Below are 15,168 nucleotides of genomic sequence, written 5' to 3'. Positions count from 1 at the left end.
TTAAGTTTGAATAATTAGAGTTGATAAATACGTAAAAAGGTAAAATATATATATATATATATATTTATAATTGTTTAACGAGTGTAGTAGTAAGTAAATAATGTGGAACATTAGTGATGGTTTAGTTAAAGTTAGTAGTAGTTTGTTGGTATGTTTGAATAAAGCGAATGGAAGAGTGTAAAAGTTAAAATAATCCGCCGTACCGTTAGTTACACCCATAAAATAATGGAATAGCTAGGGTAGAGGACACAAGACAACAAACACAATATTTTGAAACCAAAAATAATTGACCTAGTCGAAATCAAAAAATGCCTCCAACGCCACTTTCAAAACATGTATTGGTTCGTTCGCAGTTTAAGGAAAAGCTGTGGAGAACAACAACGATGGACCCCTCTATTCTATTCTATTCTTTCCTTCCATTATTACATAATCCCTCCTTTTTCATTCAAATTTCTTCACCCCTGTTTTCGAGCCAATACACACAACTGCACAAACCATAATTTTATTACTAAAATTTATCACATACTGTATACCATAATCACCACGCCTTTTCACCTGAACAACACATCACTTCATTTCAATTCAAACTTGGACATCGTTCAGCCATACCTTGCGCTTTAGCCCCATCACTATCATCATTACCATAACCATAACCATACAAAACGACCACCTTTTATCGTATTATTGTTATTACAACTGATTATAATATTAATATTAAAAGGGTAAAAATGGAAAAAGCCCTGCCTAATCTCCTATCCTTTCACTATTCCTTCCACTAAAACTAAACCAGCTCCCAAAAGCTGCTTCCTATCTTTTCTTCCTATAACTAGAACTAGAAAGAAAAAGTGGATCCCTTATTTCAACTAAACTACCCAAACACATTCTTCAATTTCATCTTCTGCCAAATCAACCAAATAACACTGCCACAATCTATTTCATTTCTTCTCCGCACAAGTTTTCCCAGCAGCAATTAGAGCTTCAAAAGTGTTAGTAAGTCCACTCTTGTGGTAGGCGAATTTCACAGTTAGCTGCCTCTTCTCGTCCAACACTTAATCTCTGCTGCATCAGAACCGCCTTTCTTCTCGCCAAAATCGCCTCTGTAAGCCAAAAAAACCCAGAAAAAGTGAGTTCAACACTCATGCCAAGAACTTTGCTTGTTCAAAAGATTACACTTTAAAGACTAACTTACCGTAATCCGAAGCAAAGGCGCTCGAGAAGCGTTGTTGGTTAACCCCATTTAGGTCATCCATTTTCATGTTCAAGGCATGAGCCACCTTTGCTGGTAACAAGACAGGACCACAGCCTGACCAAATTAAAAACACACCATGAGACAACGTCAACCAGCACAACGACGGCGACATACAGAGAAGAGGCAAATAACCACTAACCAGTTTTCTTGCGAGATTCAGAAGGGGTTGTTTCATAATGACGAGGCAAGAACACCCCAGTTCCACCACACCCCCTTTTCACAGAAGATCCACCACCTGTACCGGGTACAGCAACCCGAGACCCGGATCCGCCATACTGCACCCGGTTGTTCTGTTGCTGAACTTGCAAAGGGGGCCATGCAGATTGGGGCAAAGATGTAGGACGGGTGCATTTCACATTAACACTCTCATGGCCAAACTCACGCGCTCTGTTCTGAACCTGAACCTGTTGCGGCTGAACGACCCAGTTAGGCTTGGTTGGCCTTCCCCAAACCGAACCGCACTGCTGCTTAGGTCTCGCAACCTAAGGAACCAACAAAACATCAATAATTATTAGAAACCCTACATAGACATGTAATAGGGTTAAAACAGAGCATATATTAGAAGGAAAGGGCAAATAAGGAACCAAAAAATTACAAAAAATAGCTTCTCTTACCTGATTGAAACTCTGGTTAAGCGGAGAATGTGTAACTGAACCCCTACTGTTCTGAAAGTCATACTGTGAAACATGGTTGTTATTTATCTTCAATCGTGCGACTTGTCCGGCGGCGGCGTATATGACTTCCCAGGGGTCGTTATTTTCATCAAACGGCGTCGTCGAGGGCGAAGGAACACGAGAGTACCCGTTCGGGCTTCCGTCGCCGGACACCGCGCTCCGACCCGACCAGCTCCCGAATCCGGTCAGCGTCGACTGCGGCGACCCGACTAAACCCTGAGCCTTCCTCGGAATCTCCGAGAATGTCCCATTGTCGGGTTGAATAGGCATCGCAGAGAGCTGCTTCCGAGGTTCGTTGAGCGAGGACTGACTGAGTCGGCGAGAGAGGCCGGCGAAGAAGTCCTCTTCGCCGTCGCTGCTTTCGGTCCCCGTGGAGCCCGCGAAAGATTCGAGAGTGGGAGAAGAGAGTCCGAACTCGTAGGGGAACTCGGAAGGAAAGGCAAAAGGGGCGTGGAAATGGGCGTTCTTGCAGTTGTCCTTGGTGTGATGGGCAAGAAAGTGCGAGGGAAGCCAGAGGGCAGCATCAGCCATGGTGGTTGTTGGAATGGGTAAGGAAGGGTTGTGAAGGGTCTGTGAGAAGTTTGGGGGATTTAATAATGTGAATGGGGCAGCTGAGGTTGCCGGGTTTGCAGGCCCAGTTTTCTGAGATAAGAGAGAGAGAGAGAGAGAGAGAGAGAGAGAGAGAGAGAGAGAGAGAGAGAGAGAGAGAGAGAGAGAGAGAGAGACAGCAGTACTGATAGTAGGGAGTTGGAGCATAGAATGTTGAAGACAATCTGCTTTTATTAAGGTTTCAGGGTCCTTTTGAGGCACTCCCTATTTTCAAATTTAAATTACTATTATTTCTATTATTATTATTATTATTATTATTATTATTATTATGAATGGAAGAAGATATAGGAGAGAGAGAAGTGGAAACATTTGTCCCTGTTTTTGTTTGAACAAGGCACCTGCCATTTGTCCACTCCCAATCCTAACATCACTCTCTCATTGCCATACCACTTCCCATCATTCAAGGACAACCCATATTTAACAATATACTTATCTTCTTCACTCATCAAATTAACTTTCAATTCATTCACTTAATTTCATTCCAATTTCCTACAAAAACTACATAAATTAAACACACCCCACATTATTTTGACTGCGTTACATAACTAGTTTAATGAAACCTAATTCAATCCTATTCATAAACATGTTTTTGTTATGATTAACAAGGTTTTCGTTAATTTCTTGAAAGTCAAATTTCAGTTTTTTTTAACGTTAATATCAAAATTTATCTTGTATTTAAATAGATAATTTAATTGGTTTCTATCCGTTGGGTTTTTTTTTATCATTGAGTATTGACAGAATTACTTCAACTTTTTTTTTATCAACAATAAAATAAATAAATAAATAGGGACCACTTTAAGGATGGTCCAACCCTTATACATAAATACTTGACATCAGTCTCCTATTAGAAGGCTTACCAAATTAACAAAGAATAACCATACCAACACTAACCAATGTTAATGAATCAACCTCATACCAACTAATTAGTAATATTAAATTTGAATCTTAAATGTGCAGTTGGAGTAAATAGTAAAAGATATCATTAATGTTCAAGAACTTAAACAGTCGGTGGATATTTATAGTGTCATTCTAAAAAAATTAAAATTTATTGAAAAAATAGGAAAGTGTTTGAATAGATTGTATACTATCCGGAACTCATAGTGAAATACCCCTCACTATACTTATATATTTAATTAATATAGCTCAGTTTCAATTGGTAGGGTTACGATGAAAATAAGAATTTTTTATTATTTATTTATTTAACACATGATTGAAAGGGGAAAAAAATAAGATATTTTGCGTATTTTTCAAAAAAAATTATAAATGTTGAATTTAAAAGACAATTAAGAAATTCGTTATAAAAGAGATCAACAACATTATCAAAGGACATATTACTAAAAACAAGTTATAAAAATGTACGTTCATAAATTTGAAATTTGAAATATTGCGTGTGTATTTTATTTTCCCTTTGTGTAATTGGTTTTGATTATAAATTTAAAATTATTGTTGGTGTAAATTTTGTTAATGGTGATTATAGATCTGCCGCCGAAGCTGGCTTTTATTTGAAGTTTTATGTAAATTGAAAAAATAGGTGGTGGGGTCCTTATATCCTTCGATTTGGACAATATTCGAATTAAACCAAGATTGACTTTTTTGTTTACAGGGAAAATTGGAAAATAGGGTAATGCATATGCACGTTCATACCCTCGCATTTGGATATCATTCAATTTGGACCTTTTTTTTCCATTTTTATAAAATTTCCATTATGATTCTTGATCATGGCTTTCTCAGCGTATTGTGCAATGTAAAGCACTTCAATAACCAATTCTCCACGATTATGTGATATCAAATCAAATATAATGAGTATCTTTTTTGTTTTTGCTTGTGGATACATCCTTTGACATTCTGCTTTTCATTTGCTTCTCAAACTACCAAATTACTCATTTCCACCACAAGGGGATAAGAACGAGTATCGTGCATCATTACAATAAATCATTTCCAATTATCCCATTTTGCAATGCTATCACAATGCTCTTTCTCTTTTTTTCACTCCTCTCTAAGTTCTAAGCAACCCCAAAAATCATTTTTTTACTACTGTGATACAATTTCATAATATAATTCTTAAAATAGTAAAATTAATAAAATGGATGAATAATATAAAGGTGTTACCATTGAGGTAGCACAATTTATTTATTTTAATATTTAATGAATGATACTACATACTTTCAAAACTAAATTCCTCCAAAAACTCACATACTTCATGCAAAACTCAATGGGGAAACATTTTTTCGATTGCCCAAATAATTACATATCTATCACTGTATCCCAACATCGCATTCAGTAAAATTTAAGTCTATCATCCACAATACTATTTACAATGATTCGTGTTTAAAAACATCAAACAACAATTTGTGGTTACGAATTAATTTTGATCAGTAAAATCTCAATTCAATGACTGATCTAACTTTCCAGACTCTTCAAATTCAATCCATATCATTATGCCTACTTTCTAAGTTTGATCCGTGTAATGAAAAAAAAAAATCCTGGTGGTTTTAAACTTATAGGGACTCAACAAAACATTTAATCTTTAGGGATTAAAAGAGTTGCAAAAGGCCACAGAAATTTAAAATGAATTTAACCTTAATTAGGTTTTGTATTTTAATAAAAATAATATGAGTAGATTAGATATCTTGCTGATAAAAAAAAAAATAGTAGATTAAATAAGCTAAATAGTAATTGAATCAATAGAAGGGCATTACTGGATTTAATGAGTTGAATCGTATGTTTTGAACTTATATTCTTTATTCGTGTTTTAGATTGTTAGGATTCGTTCGATGAGAAGATTAAGTTGATAGCTAATGGAGTAAATTAAATGACAATAAAACAACTATTACAATAATAATAGAAATTAAAAAAAAAGTAATTAACTGTACTATGGGATGATGATGGGAAAATATTTATTCTATCTTACCTTTTCTGTAATCAACCCTCCTTGAAAAAATCTGAAATGTTGATTAGGATAGGATAAAGTAACAAAAAGAACTAGCTAATTTTTATTTTTTTTTACCTTAGTCACCAAATTTTTATTTGTATTGATTCAATAGTAGAGAGATTTTAGGTTCTACACAAGTAGGCAAATCCAACAAAGATGTAGTTGAATTCTCTGTGGGACTAAGTTATAATGTATACAAGTCTTTGATGGCACCAGTGACATGTAAACGCTTGAATTGATGAAATTGTGCTTGAGTATGGTGACTTACTGTATCTTCTTGTCACGTGATTAATGCCTCCATTCAAATAAAATGTGATAAAACATTTGTTATAGTTAACTAGGTGTGTCTTCAATGTTGTTAACCATTGAGTATCAATAACAAGTTTTGTTGCAACAATTGGAAACAAATATGTTGAAACTGTTAGACAATGACCTTGAATGTGAGCTAGGAGGTGTTGGACTTTATCTTCACATTCCAACTATTAATTATTCTCCACTACCACCTTAAACAGGGTGCTTTGTAAACCTTTAACCTTAAAAAGTTGGCAAGTATCATAAGAAATAGAGGTATCGTAAGAAAGGTATCTCATCACTTGAGATTTGGAATCATAGAAATTAACATATAGAAGAAGAGAATAAAGAAATAGACAAACGAATAGATTATTACTCACATTCAACTTGTTTTCTCTTATTCCTTATATTCACATAATTTTTCTTCCATTCTTACTATAACCGTGTTCTTGTGGTGTTAGAGATCTCACATCGACTAGAGATTATAGTCTTTCATAATATATAAGTGAGTTCAAACCTCACCTCATTGATATGATTTTATGAGGTTGAGTTAGACTTGAAGTTCGCTTCGTAATATGTGAGTCTCCTAAAGACATCCACGTTCTATAAATTTATTACATCCTCTTGATTTTGTTTTCTTGCTATTTTCTTCCCTCCATTTGAATATTCCATATTTGCATCATATACTATAGAACATGTCATGTTTTAGATAATTAAAAAAACTAAAAACAGCATAAAAAAAAATACATCAAAATATATTTGTTCGCTTTATGAAACATTATACCTATACACTAATATTAAAAGGACATACAACACTTATTGTTTGGGTATGTTTCTTTAATTAGTCAACCTAATTTCACTCATTTATTTTCATACTTTGACCTAAGCGAACTAAACCTATAAGCGTACCATCCTTATAATCTACCTAAGAGTTATAATCACGAGAAATGTATTGTAAATACTTATATTTTATGTTAAAGGTTTTTTTTAAAAAAATCTCATAGAAATCATAGAAAAGGTACTTTATTTTAAAACAATCCCGTAAAGTTGAAGTTTATTGTTTGGTTATAATCATACCTTTTTTTAGACACACTAAGTAATTAAATCAACGAATAAAACAATAAGTAATGCGGCCCAATCATAACGCCATAAAATTATGCATAATTATTAATGTTTCACCGAAAAAACAGAAAAAATTAAATGAAATAATAGATGAATTTATGGGAGACGTTTGATCCAATAAATTACATAAGTCAAACCAATTTAAATATTAACTGGTTCTTTTATTTCAAATTTGAATCAAACAATTTTTTAATTAATGAACAGCTATGGTTGGTGGAGATGAAAAGGGTAGGGAATAGTATTATTGGTGCTTTTCTTTAATCAAAATTAAATTTCACATGATAAGTAAGTTTTTTTTTCTTAGAAAATATACAATTGATCATACATTCTAATCTGATTATGACAATTGGTGATACATTAGAGAATATGTAAAATTGGAAAGAATAACTTGGAGAATGGGTTAAAGTGAAGGGTAATAATGTTTTTGCCATCATACACGAATTGGTGTGAGCATTATGGGATGCACATTCTTTTCTATTTGTTTCTAAACTTGGACACACCTTATGCTACTTAGTTTCTTGAAATAAGTTTCACCTTTATCTATACAAAAGAAATCATGATAAATTTAGTATTTACAATTTTTAAACTTTAGATTTTTTTTTATTTGTATATTAATATGTTTATGATTTTATTTCGTTTTAATTGTTTATTTTCTTAATTTTTGTATTCAGTGTTACCAAGTATCTTAACTATTAGTTAGATTCTGGTGTTGTTTTATCACTACAAGAAAATCATGAAATAGAAACAAATTTTTAGAGACCAAAATAATTAGTTGGAATAGTAACTAATTTAGAAACTAAAAGAAAAATTGGTTTCTAAATTAGTTTTTATTATTGTTAAATAGTTTCTAAATTTGTATCTAATTAGCAATCAAGGTTTTAACTACCAATTATTTAGTTTCTAAATTTGGTCTATAAAATCTTGGTTGCTAATTAGATACCAATTTAGAAACTATTTAATAATTATAGAAACTAATTTAGAAAGCAAATTTTGTTTTAATTTCTAAAATGGTCTCTAATTTAGTTACTATTGTAACTAATTATTTTGATCTCTAAAAATTAGTTTCTATTTCATGAGTTTCTTGTAGTGTATCATAGCGTGAAATTTCATTATATGTTTTTTTACGGCAAACATATAATTAGATGTAACAAATTTATTGAATTTTGCCTCTGAGAACTATTAAGTGATTGTTAAAATTTTTTAGAACAATAATATATATAAGTATTATATGTTTTAAAAAATTGAATAAACAGTTGACACTGACATAAACAAGATTAATTATCTATAAGTTTCTCGTATGAGGATATTTTTTTTCTGTAAGTGATATTTATATTATTTTTTTATTTTTTTATTTTAGTTTTGGGACATAAATGAGAAATGGAACCCACATGTGAATATGATGTTGTTGGGTGTTGGGTTTGTGTTGGTGACCCCATGAATTGGGATCTTTAATTGTTGCTTTAATCAGTATAATATCCGTCACTAATAAAAGCAAAGAACAGCATGATTAGGGCATTTGACCCAGAACGTTCTATTATTACTCCTTATTACCCTTCTTCTCTTCCTTTTCTTTCTTTCTGTCTACTCCCTGCTAATCCATAAAAATATGGTCAAAAGGATTTTAAAGTATCCCATTTCTGGCTGGTTTTTCTATTCATTCGGAATAATTTTTTAAAAATTTATTAAACGGGTAAATTTATTATTTTTTATGAAAATTGATAAGTTAAGTTTAAGGTGATAACTTTGAAATGAAATAATTGTGTAATCAAATACGACTTCTACTTAAATTATATTATAATTTCCTTTACATAAATTGTCAGGGAGAACACAATTTTACTATTGTAGTTGTGTATAATGATACGATTATTTTATTTTTTTAAAATAAATTAAATAAAAATTGTGTATGAAGGTACTACTTCTTCATTTTAATAAGATGTCCCAGAAACAATAGTGCTTATGGTCCTCTTAGCGTCGCAATTGTGTTTCCTATAAAATTGGAGCCACTAAAAGGCATGTCAATTTGCAAATAGTGCATACAATGTTGATTAGAGACATATCTTGAACTTAACAAAGGAAACATTTCTCTTTATCTTTTTTTGTTAAAGACTTTACAAGGTATTTGTTAATAGTTGTTTTTAAGAACAAAGAAGTTGTTCCTTCATCTACAACTTTCGATCAATTTATTAAAAAAAAAAAAAAACAGTGTCATTATGCAATATTTTTATTAAAAAAAGTAAAAATATTAAAATTTTACTTCTAATGACGATTTATATAAAATAATTTTAATTTAGTTTAAGCAGAAATAGTGTTTGAGTGTATAATTTTTTTCTCAAACACCACTTAAGATTAAGATAAACACTTTCTAAATATGTATACTTAATAATAGTTTGACTCGGTAAACATAAATGAATATTGATAATTTATGATTTTTACTAATTATGTATAAAAGTTTTTGGCAAATTCATTAGGATGTCAACAAAGAGATTTTACTCTAATTCTCCACTATCAATATGAAATATTTAATAATACTATTTTACCTTTTACAAATACTATGATAAAAAATTATAGTAAGAAATAAAAGAGAAAATACAAAAAAGATATGAAAAAAATATTTTATTTTTTATTAAAATCAGAACAGGTTAATATATATATATATATATATATATATAATACAAGAAAATTATGAAATACAAACCAATTTTAGAAAAAAAATAATTAGTTGTTATAGTGACTAAATTAAAAATATTTTAAAAATTAAAAAAAATATTTTTAAATTAGTTTATATTATTGTTAAATTAGTATCTAATTAACTACAAAGATTTTTGTTACCAAATTTATAATCTAAATAATTGGTAGTTAAAAATTTGATAACTAATTAGATAACAATTTAAAAATCATTTAACAGTATTAAAAACTAATTTAGAAACTAATTTTTTTTAATATGTAAAATAGTATCTAATTTAATCACTATAGTAATTAATTATTTTTTTTATAAAATTAATTTTTATTTATTAATTTTTTTGTAATGTTAATGTTATATATAAAAAAATAATAAGTATTTCATTCGACTCATAAAGGTTTTCAATTTGTATTGATTATCATGGATTTTTGTATTCTGATTCGTGTTTGAGAAATAAAAAGAGGAAATGTTATTAACTATATTGGTATCTTTAATATGGATTTTGTTTTCTACCAAATCCTATCCAAATAAAAAGTGTAAAAATATATAATAGTTAAAAAATAAATTAGAAAGTACAAATATAATTTATTTTAGAAAAAATGTGATAATGGAACGTACATAATGCGTAGAACATTCTTCAACTGGAAAACTGACGCGTAAGAGGAATTACCATCATCTTCGTTCACCCGCTGTATCAACCCACAATCTTCGCATTCAATTACATATTTTTAGATAATTTAATAACTGTGTGATAACAAATAATATGATAGGTTCAATAATTTTTGTTATTTACAAAATTAAATTTATATATTATAAATTAATTTTATATCTAACTAATATAAGATCTCTAAATTCTTTCACGTTAGTTATTCTTTCTCCGATCTTTATCGTAGTTCCAATAACTACACTTGTACTTTCACCATTTAACACAATCACCCACTATTTCTTATTCTCCAAGAAGTAGAACCCTAACATCACAAAAAAACAATCTGAAACCCTATAGCTTTTACCATTATTTCATTTCAAGTTTATCAAACATTATTAGAATACAAATATATTTCTTTTATAGATATGAACGTAGTTTTGTTTTTAGTCCTAAAGTTTGAAACAATCTATTTGTTTAGTCCTTCCAAAAAATATGTAAAAGTTAGATATATGAAAAATGTATTCTTTTCTAGTACTTTAATATATTATCTCAGCTTCATGAATTCAATATAAAAAAAGATATTTACAATGTGTTTGTATCAAGTTGAATACTCTTTGTGAACAAATTAGAGGTGCAGATAGTTTGAGTTTAATTACAAATTTGTCCTTCAATTTGTGATTTGAATTACATCTTTATCCTTGAAATTATGAGAAAAAAAAATCATGATGTTAAAGTTCAGTATTGTGAGTGGAAAATTTAATTATTGACAGTAATTTCTTAGTTTGAATTTTTTTTTTTAATTCTCTACGTAAATAATGATAACAAAGACAAATTAATATTGGTAGGCATAAAATTGAAGGGTCCCTTATATTGGTGGTGCACTGATGAAAAAAAAAAGGTATAGACATTGGGTTTTATGTACATAATGGGATATAAACAAGGTAAGTAATGAAAATATAAACTATTTACACATCAACAACCATAAACTATTTTCAATGTATCTTTTAGGCAATCGTTGAATGAACATTAGTTTTTTTTTTTATGCATATCGATATTTTATTTTTGCTACAACACTAATTGAGTTCGGATCTATGTATCACAGACATTGATACGACACAGACAGTGATACAAAGATATGTAAAATCTCTAAAATGTAAGACACGGGGACATAAATCTATATATTATATAATTATGAATTATATAAATTGACAATAAAGACTTATGTGTATAAATATGTTCAAAATGATTTTTTTGAGCAGAAAAATGTTTTTCATGACTGATTCACAATGATTCATTTTTTAGTTTTATAATCATAATAACAATTTATACAATAAAATTTGAATTTTGAGAAAATTAATGTATTTTTTTTTTTAAAATTGTGTTAGAACTGTATTAGAATTATCAGAAATCTAACAAATACTTTTTGAATTGGACATTTTACGGATACGTGTCTTACAGGTGTCATACGAGTGTCGGTATTCAACAAGAGTATCGGACACCAACACGCCATTTAAGAGGAGGTACGAGTTTCATAGGTTCGGATTTTACAATTTATTTCTAAATAAAAATTTAATAATTATAACTTTTTTTATACTTTTAAAATAATTATATTCGTTTGGATAATTAAATTGTATCCTCGTTTCTAATTATGCATATATACACATCTATTTAATTCCATAATTATAATAAATGTTTCTAAATATTCTTTCGCAATTCTTACATCTATTCTCATGTATGTATTCACTATTTATTCTTAATAAAAATAACACATGGGCATTTATGTCATTTTTTTAATATACTTTTTAAACATGTTCTATCATTCACATTAATTGTGTATACTACAAACTTTCATACTATTTCTCATTTAAAGTATATCAAATTAATATATAGAATAAAAATATAATTAAATCTTAATCTTTGTCGAATGAATATTGATTACCCAAGTTAATTAAGAGAGTACCTGTTTTGTCAAATAACTTTTTCCTACTAATATTTAACCAAATTTTAAACAACTTGTTAATATTTATCTCCATTGATCATGATTTTTTTTGGACAAACACGTAATTTACTATCACGATATCTGCTTATATTCTTTGTTGCAAACATACGTAATAATGGATTTTTTTAATTATAAATTTGTTAGAATTTTTTATTTGGTAGTTATTAGATATTAATTCATAAATAATTTATAAATGTGAGAAATTAATTTAAAAATTAATAATTTTTTATTTTTAAAATAATATTTAAATATTATTTTTTCACTTTGTTAGTTATTAAATATTAATTCATCAATATTAAAAACTAATAATTTTTTAAGTATGTGGTCTAATTTAGTTATTATAACAATTATTTATTTATATTTTTAAAATTAATTTTTATTTAATTTATTTACAGTGATTTGAATATATATATATATATATATATATATATATATATATTATGTGTACGTGGCTATTTTTTGGAAATAAAACAAGCATGTGCATTTTGAAACACTCCAAATACATTGTTCACTCGAATTGAAATGGACGGATTTATTTTATTTGCTTCCATTCAATTGCACAGATTTGCGGAAGAATGATAAAAGTCATCTTCTTTATCATGCGAAGAAAAACAAGAAAACATTAAAAAAAAAAATACATCACATCATATCAAAATTCTAAATTACCCTTAATTTTAAAAATTTTAAATAGAAATAATATATAAAATAATAATAATAGTAAATAAAATAATAATAATAATAAATAAAAATAAAAATAAAAAATTAATATTTAATAATAATTAAAAAAAATTTATTAAATAATAATATTAACAATAATAAAAATTATTTTTAATTTTGATTTGATTTGATTTTATGAAAATATTTTTTATATGTATTTATAAAATTTTAATTAACTAAAATTAACATAAAAAATTTATATCTCATATTTTATTATTTAAATATTTTTTTTTAAAAATGTTAAATTTGTAAACTTATATTTTACACATTTAAAAAAAATAAAAATTTTCTTACAACCATCATATCACCCACAAACTTCAATAAACTTTCCTCACAAATCCACTATAATATACCTGAATCTAAACAATCTCACTTTCTTTACATTTTCTTCTCAAATCACTTTAAATTCACTCCCTCAAATCCTCTTCCCAATCCAAACACATATTTAATGTAAAATGAATGAGTTATAATCTATTAGTTTTGAAGTATTTCTTTTTATTTATTTTTTATTATTATAAAAGAATACAAAATTATGTTATTGAGGAGAATCTTTTACATGCCCATGAATCTGTGTTATTGATGAATAAGATGAGTATATTTAAAAATGAAGAATGAATTGATGGGAAGAAGAAAGAGAAGGATGTTGCATTTATTGCAGCAAATTGTATGTGTCGAAAAATCCCCAGAAATCCCGTGAGTGGGTAAAGATGCATCAGCTGTAATTCAGGAACATATGCATTATTCATTGCACTTATTAAATGCTCTTCACCCTTTCTTTCACCCAAAAACACTAACCATAAATTTAACACAACAACAAAATTTCTCCTCTTGTTTACTCTCACAAAATATTATACACTAATAATTAACAATTACTAACCACAACATATATAGCTTTTTAATTGCAAAACTTAGTATGTTCTTTCCCCCTGTTTCTTCTTTTATGTTTTCATTTTTTTGTATTGTTACAACGTATCAGTTTCTATTTATTATATTAACTATATTTTATTATTTTTATTAAAAATAATTTAAATATTTTAACTACATCTTCAAAATTTACTTATTAAATAGATTTGATTATCCCACGAAGTTAATTTCCCGCCAAATCCAGGAACAAAGAGAAGCACTGTTAATAATGGCGGGAAGTAGAATAAAATAATAAATGAACCGCGTAAAAGGATAACATTCGGTTACTTCATTTTCTTACTCACTCTTCTTTATTTTATTAATTATGACTGATAATAATAATTTAATTTGTATAATAAATTTAAAACTATAGTCCTTTACATAAGTTGTATTAATCTTCCATCATATCACCTTTTTAGTACCTGCACCCATCAACTCTTCATACTTGTTGTGTCTCACTTGTCAAATCGTTTTTAAATTATTAAAAGTTATGTGTGTCAAAAAATATAAAATGTAATGTTAGGTTTTCAAAAATTGAACAAGAATTGGAGCCAAAAGCTATTTAGGGTTTGCCGCCTAAAAAGGATAGAGATGCCATCATTTCACTATCAAGTTGGAGTGTACGTTCCTGAGCCACATCCATCAATATACGTGTAATTATGTATCATGAATAATTCTTATTTAAATATATTATCATGTTCAGAATCAATATTTAAATTCATAGGATATTAATATAAAGATAATATTTTATTTTTTTAATATATTTTATTTAAATTCATAATGATTAACACTATAAAAATCTATACATTTAATAGGATACTAGTATTATATGAAAAAATAAACTTTAACTAGAGTTGAATAAAAAAAAATTATGAAATTAAAATAATTTTTACAAATCAAAATAATTAGTTATAATGGTAACTAAATTAGAGAGTATTCTAAAACTTAAAACAAAAATTATTTTTTAAATTAATTTTTATTATCGTTAAATAGTTTTTAAATTGATATATAATTAACCACCAAAGTTTTAACTACCAATTATTTAGTTTCTAAATTTGGTCTCTAGGTTGCTAATTAGATACCAATTTAGAAACTATTTAACAATAATAGAAACTAATTTAGAAATCAATTTTTGTTATAGTTTCTAAAATGATCTCTAATTTAGTTACTATTGCAACTAATTATTTTGGTCTCTAGAAATTGGTTTTCTTGTAGTGGTTATAACAACTAAAAAAATAATTATAACTAAAAATCTAAAATATTATATAAATTATATTTATAATCTAAATGAAATATTTAAATTATATAATTTTATGTGACATGTATTAATACAATATTTATTATGA

At 27.8% G+C, this 15,168-nt stretch overlaps 1 protein-coding gene across 1 annotated transcript; it reads right to left on the bottom strand.

The window, feature by feature from the left end:
* Window positions 1-486: 486 nt before the first annotated feature.
* LOC137815032 (uncharacterized) lies at window positions 487-2,717 on the bottom strand. The gene is made up of 4 exons (XM_068618053.2): window positions 1,864-2,717; window positions 1,389-1,731; window positions 1,190-1,303; window positions 487-1,097 (listed from the first exon to the last, which is right to left on the bottom strand). The coding sequence occupies exons 1-4, from the start codon at window positions 2,677-2,679 to the stop codon at window positions 988-990; spliced, it is 1,383 nt and encodes a 460-aa protein (XP_068474154.2). The 5' UTR covers window positions 2,680-2,717; the 3' UTR covers window positions 487-987.
* Between the last annotated feature and the right edge of the window lie 12,451 nt (window positions 2,718-15,168).

The sequence above is a fragment of the Phaseolus vulgaris genome, chromosome 1, assembly GCF_051622355.1.
Source record: "Phaseolus vulgaris cultivar YP4 chromosome 1, ASM5162235v1, whole genome shotgun sequence".
Taxonomy (NCBI): Eukaryota; Viridiplantae; Streptophyta; class Magnoliopsida; order Fabales; family Fabaceae; genus Phaseolus; species Phaseolus vulgaris.
The sequence above is the reverse complement of the archived record's forward strand: the minus strand, read 5'-3'. Positions and strand labels throughout refer to the sequence as shown.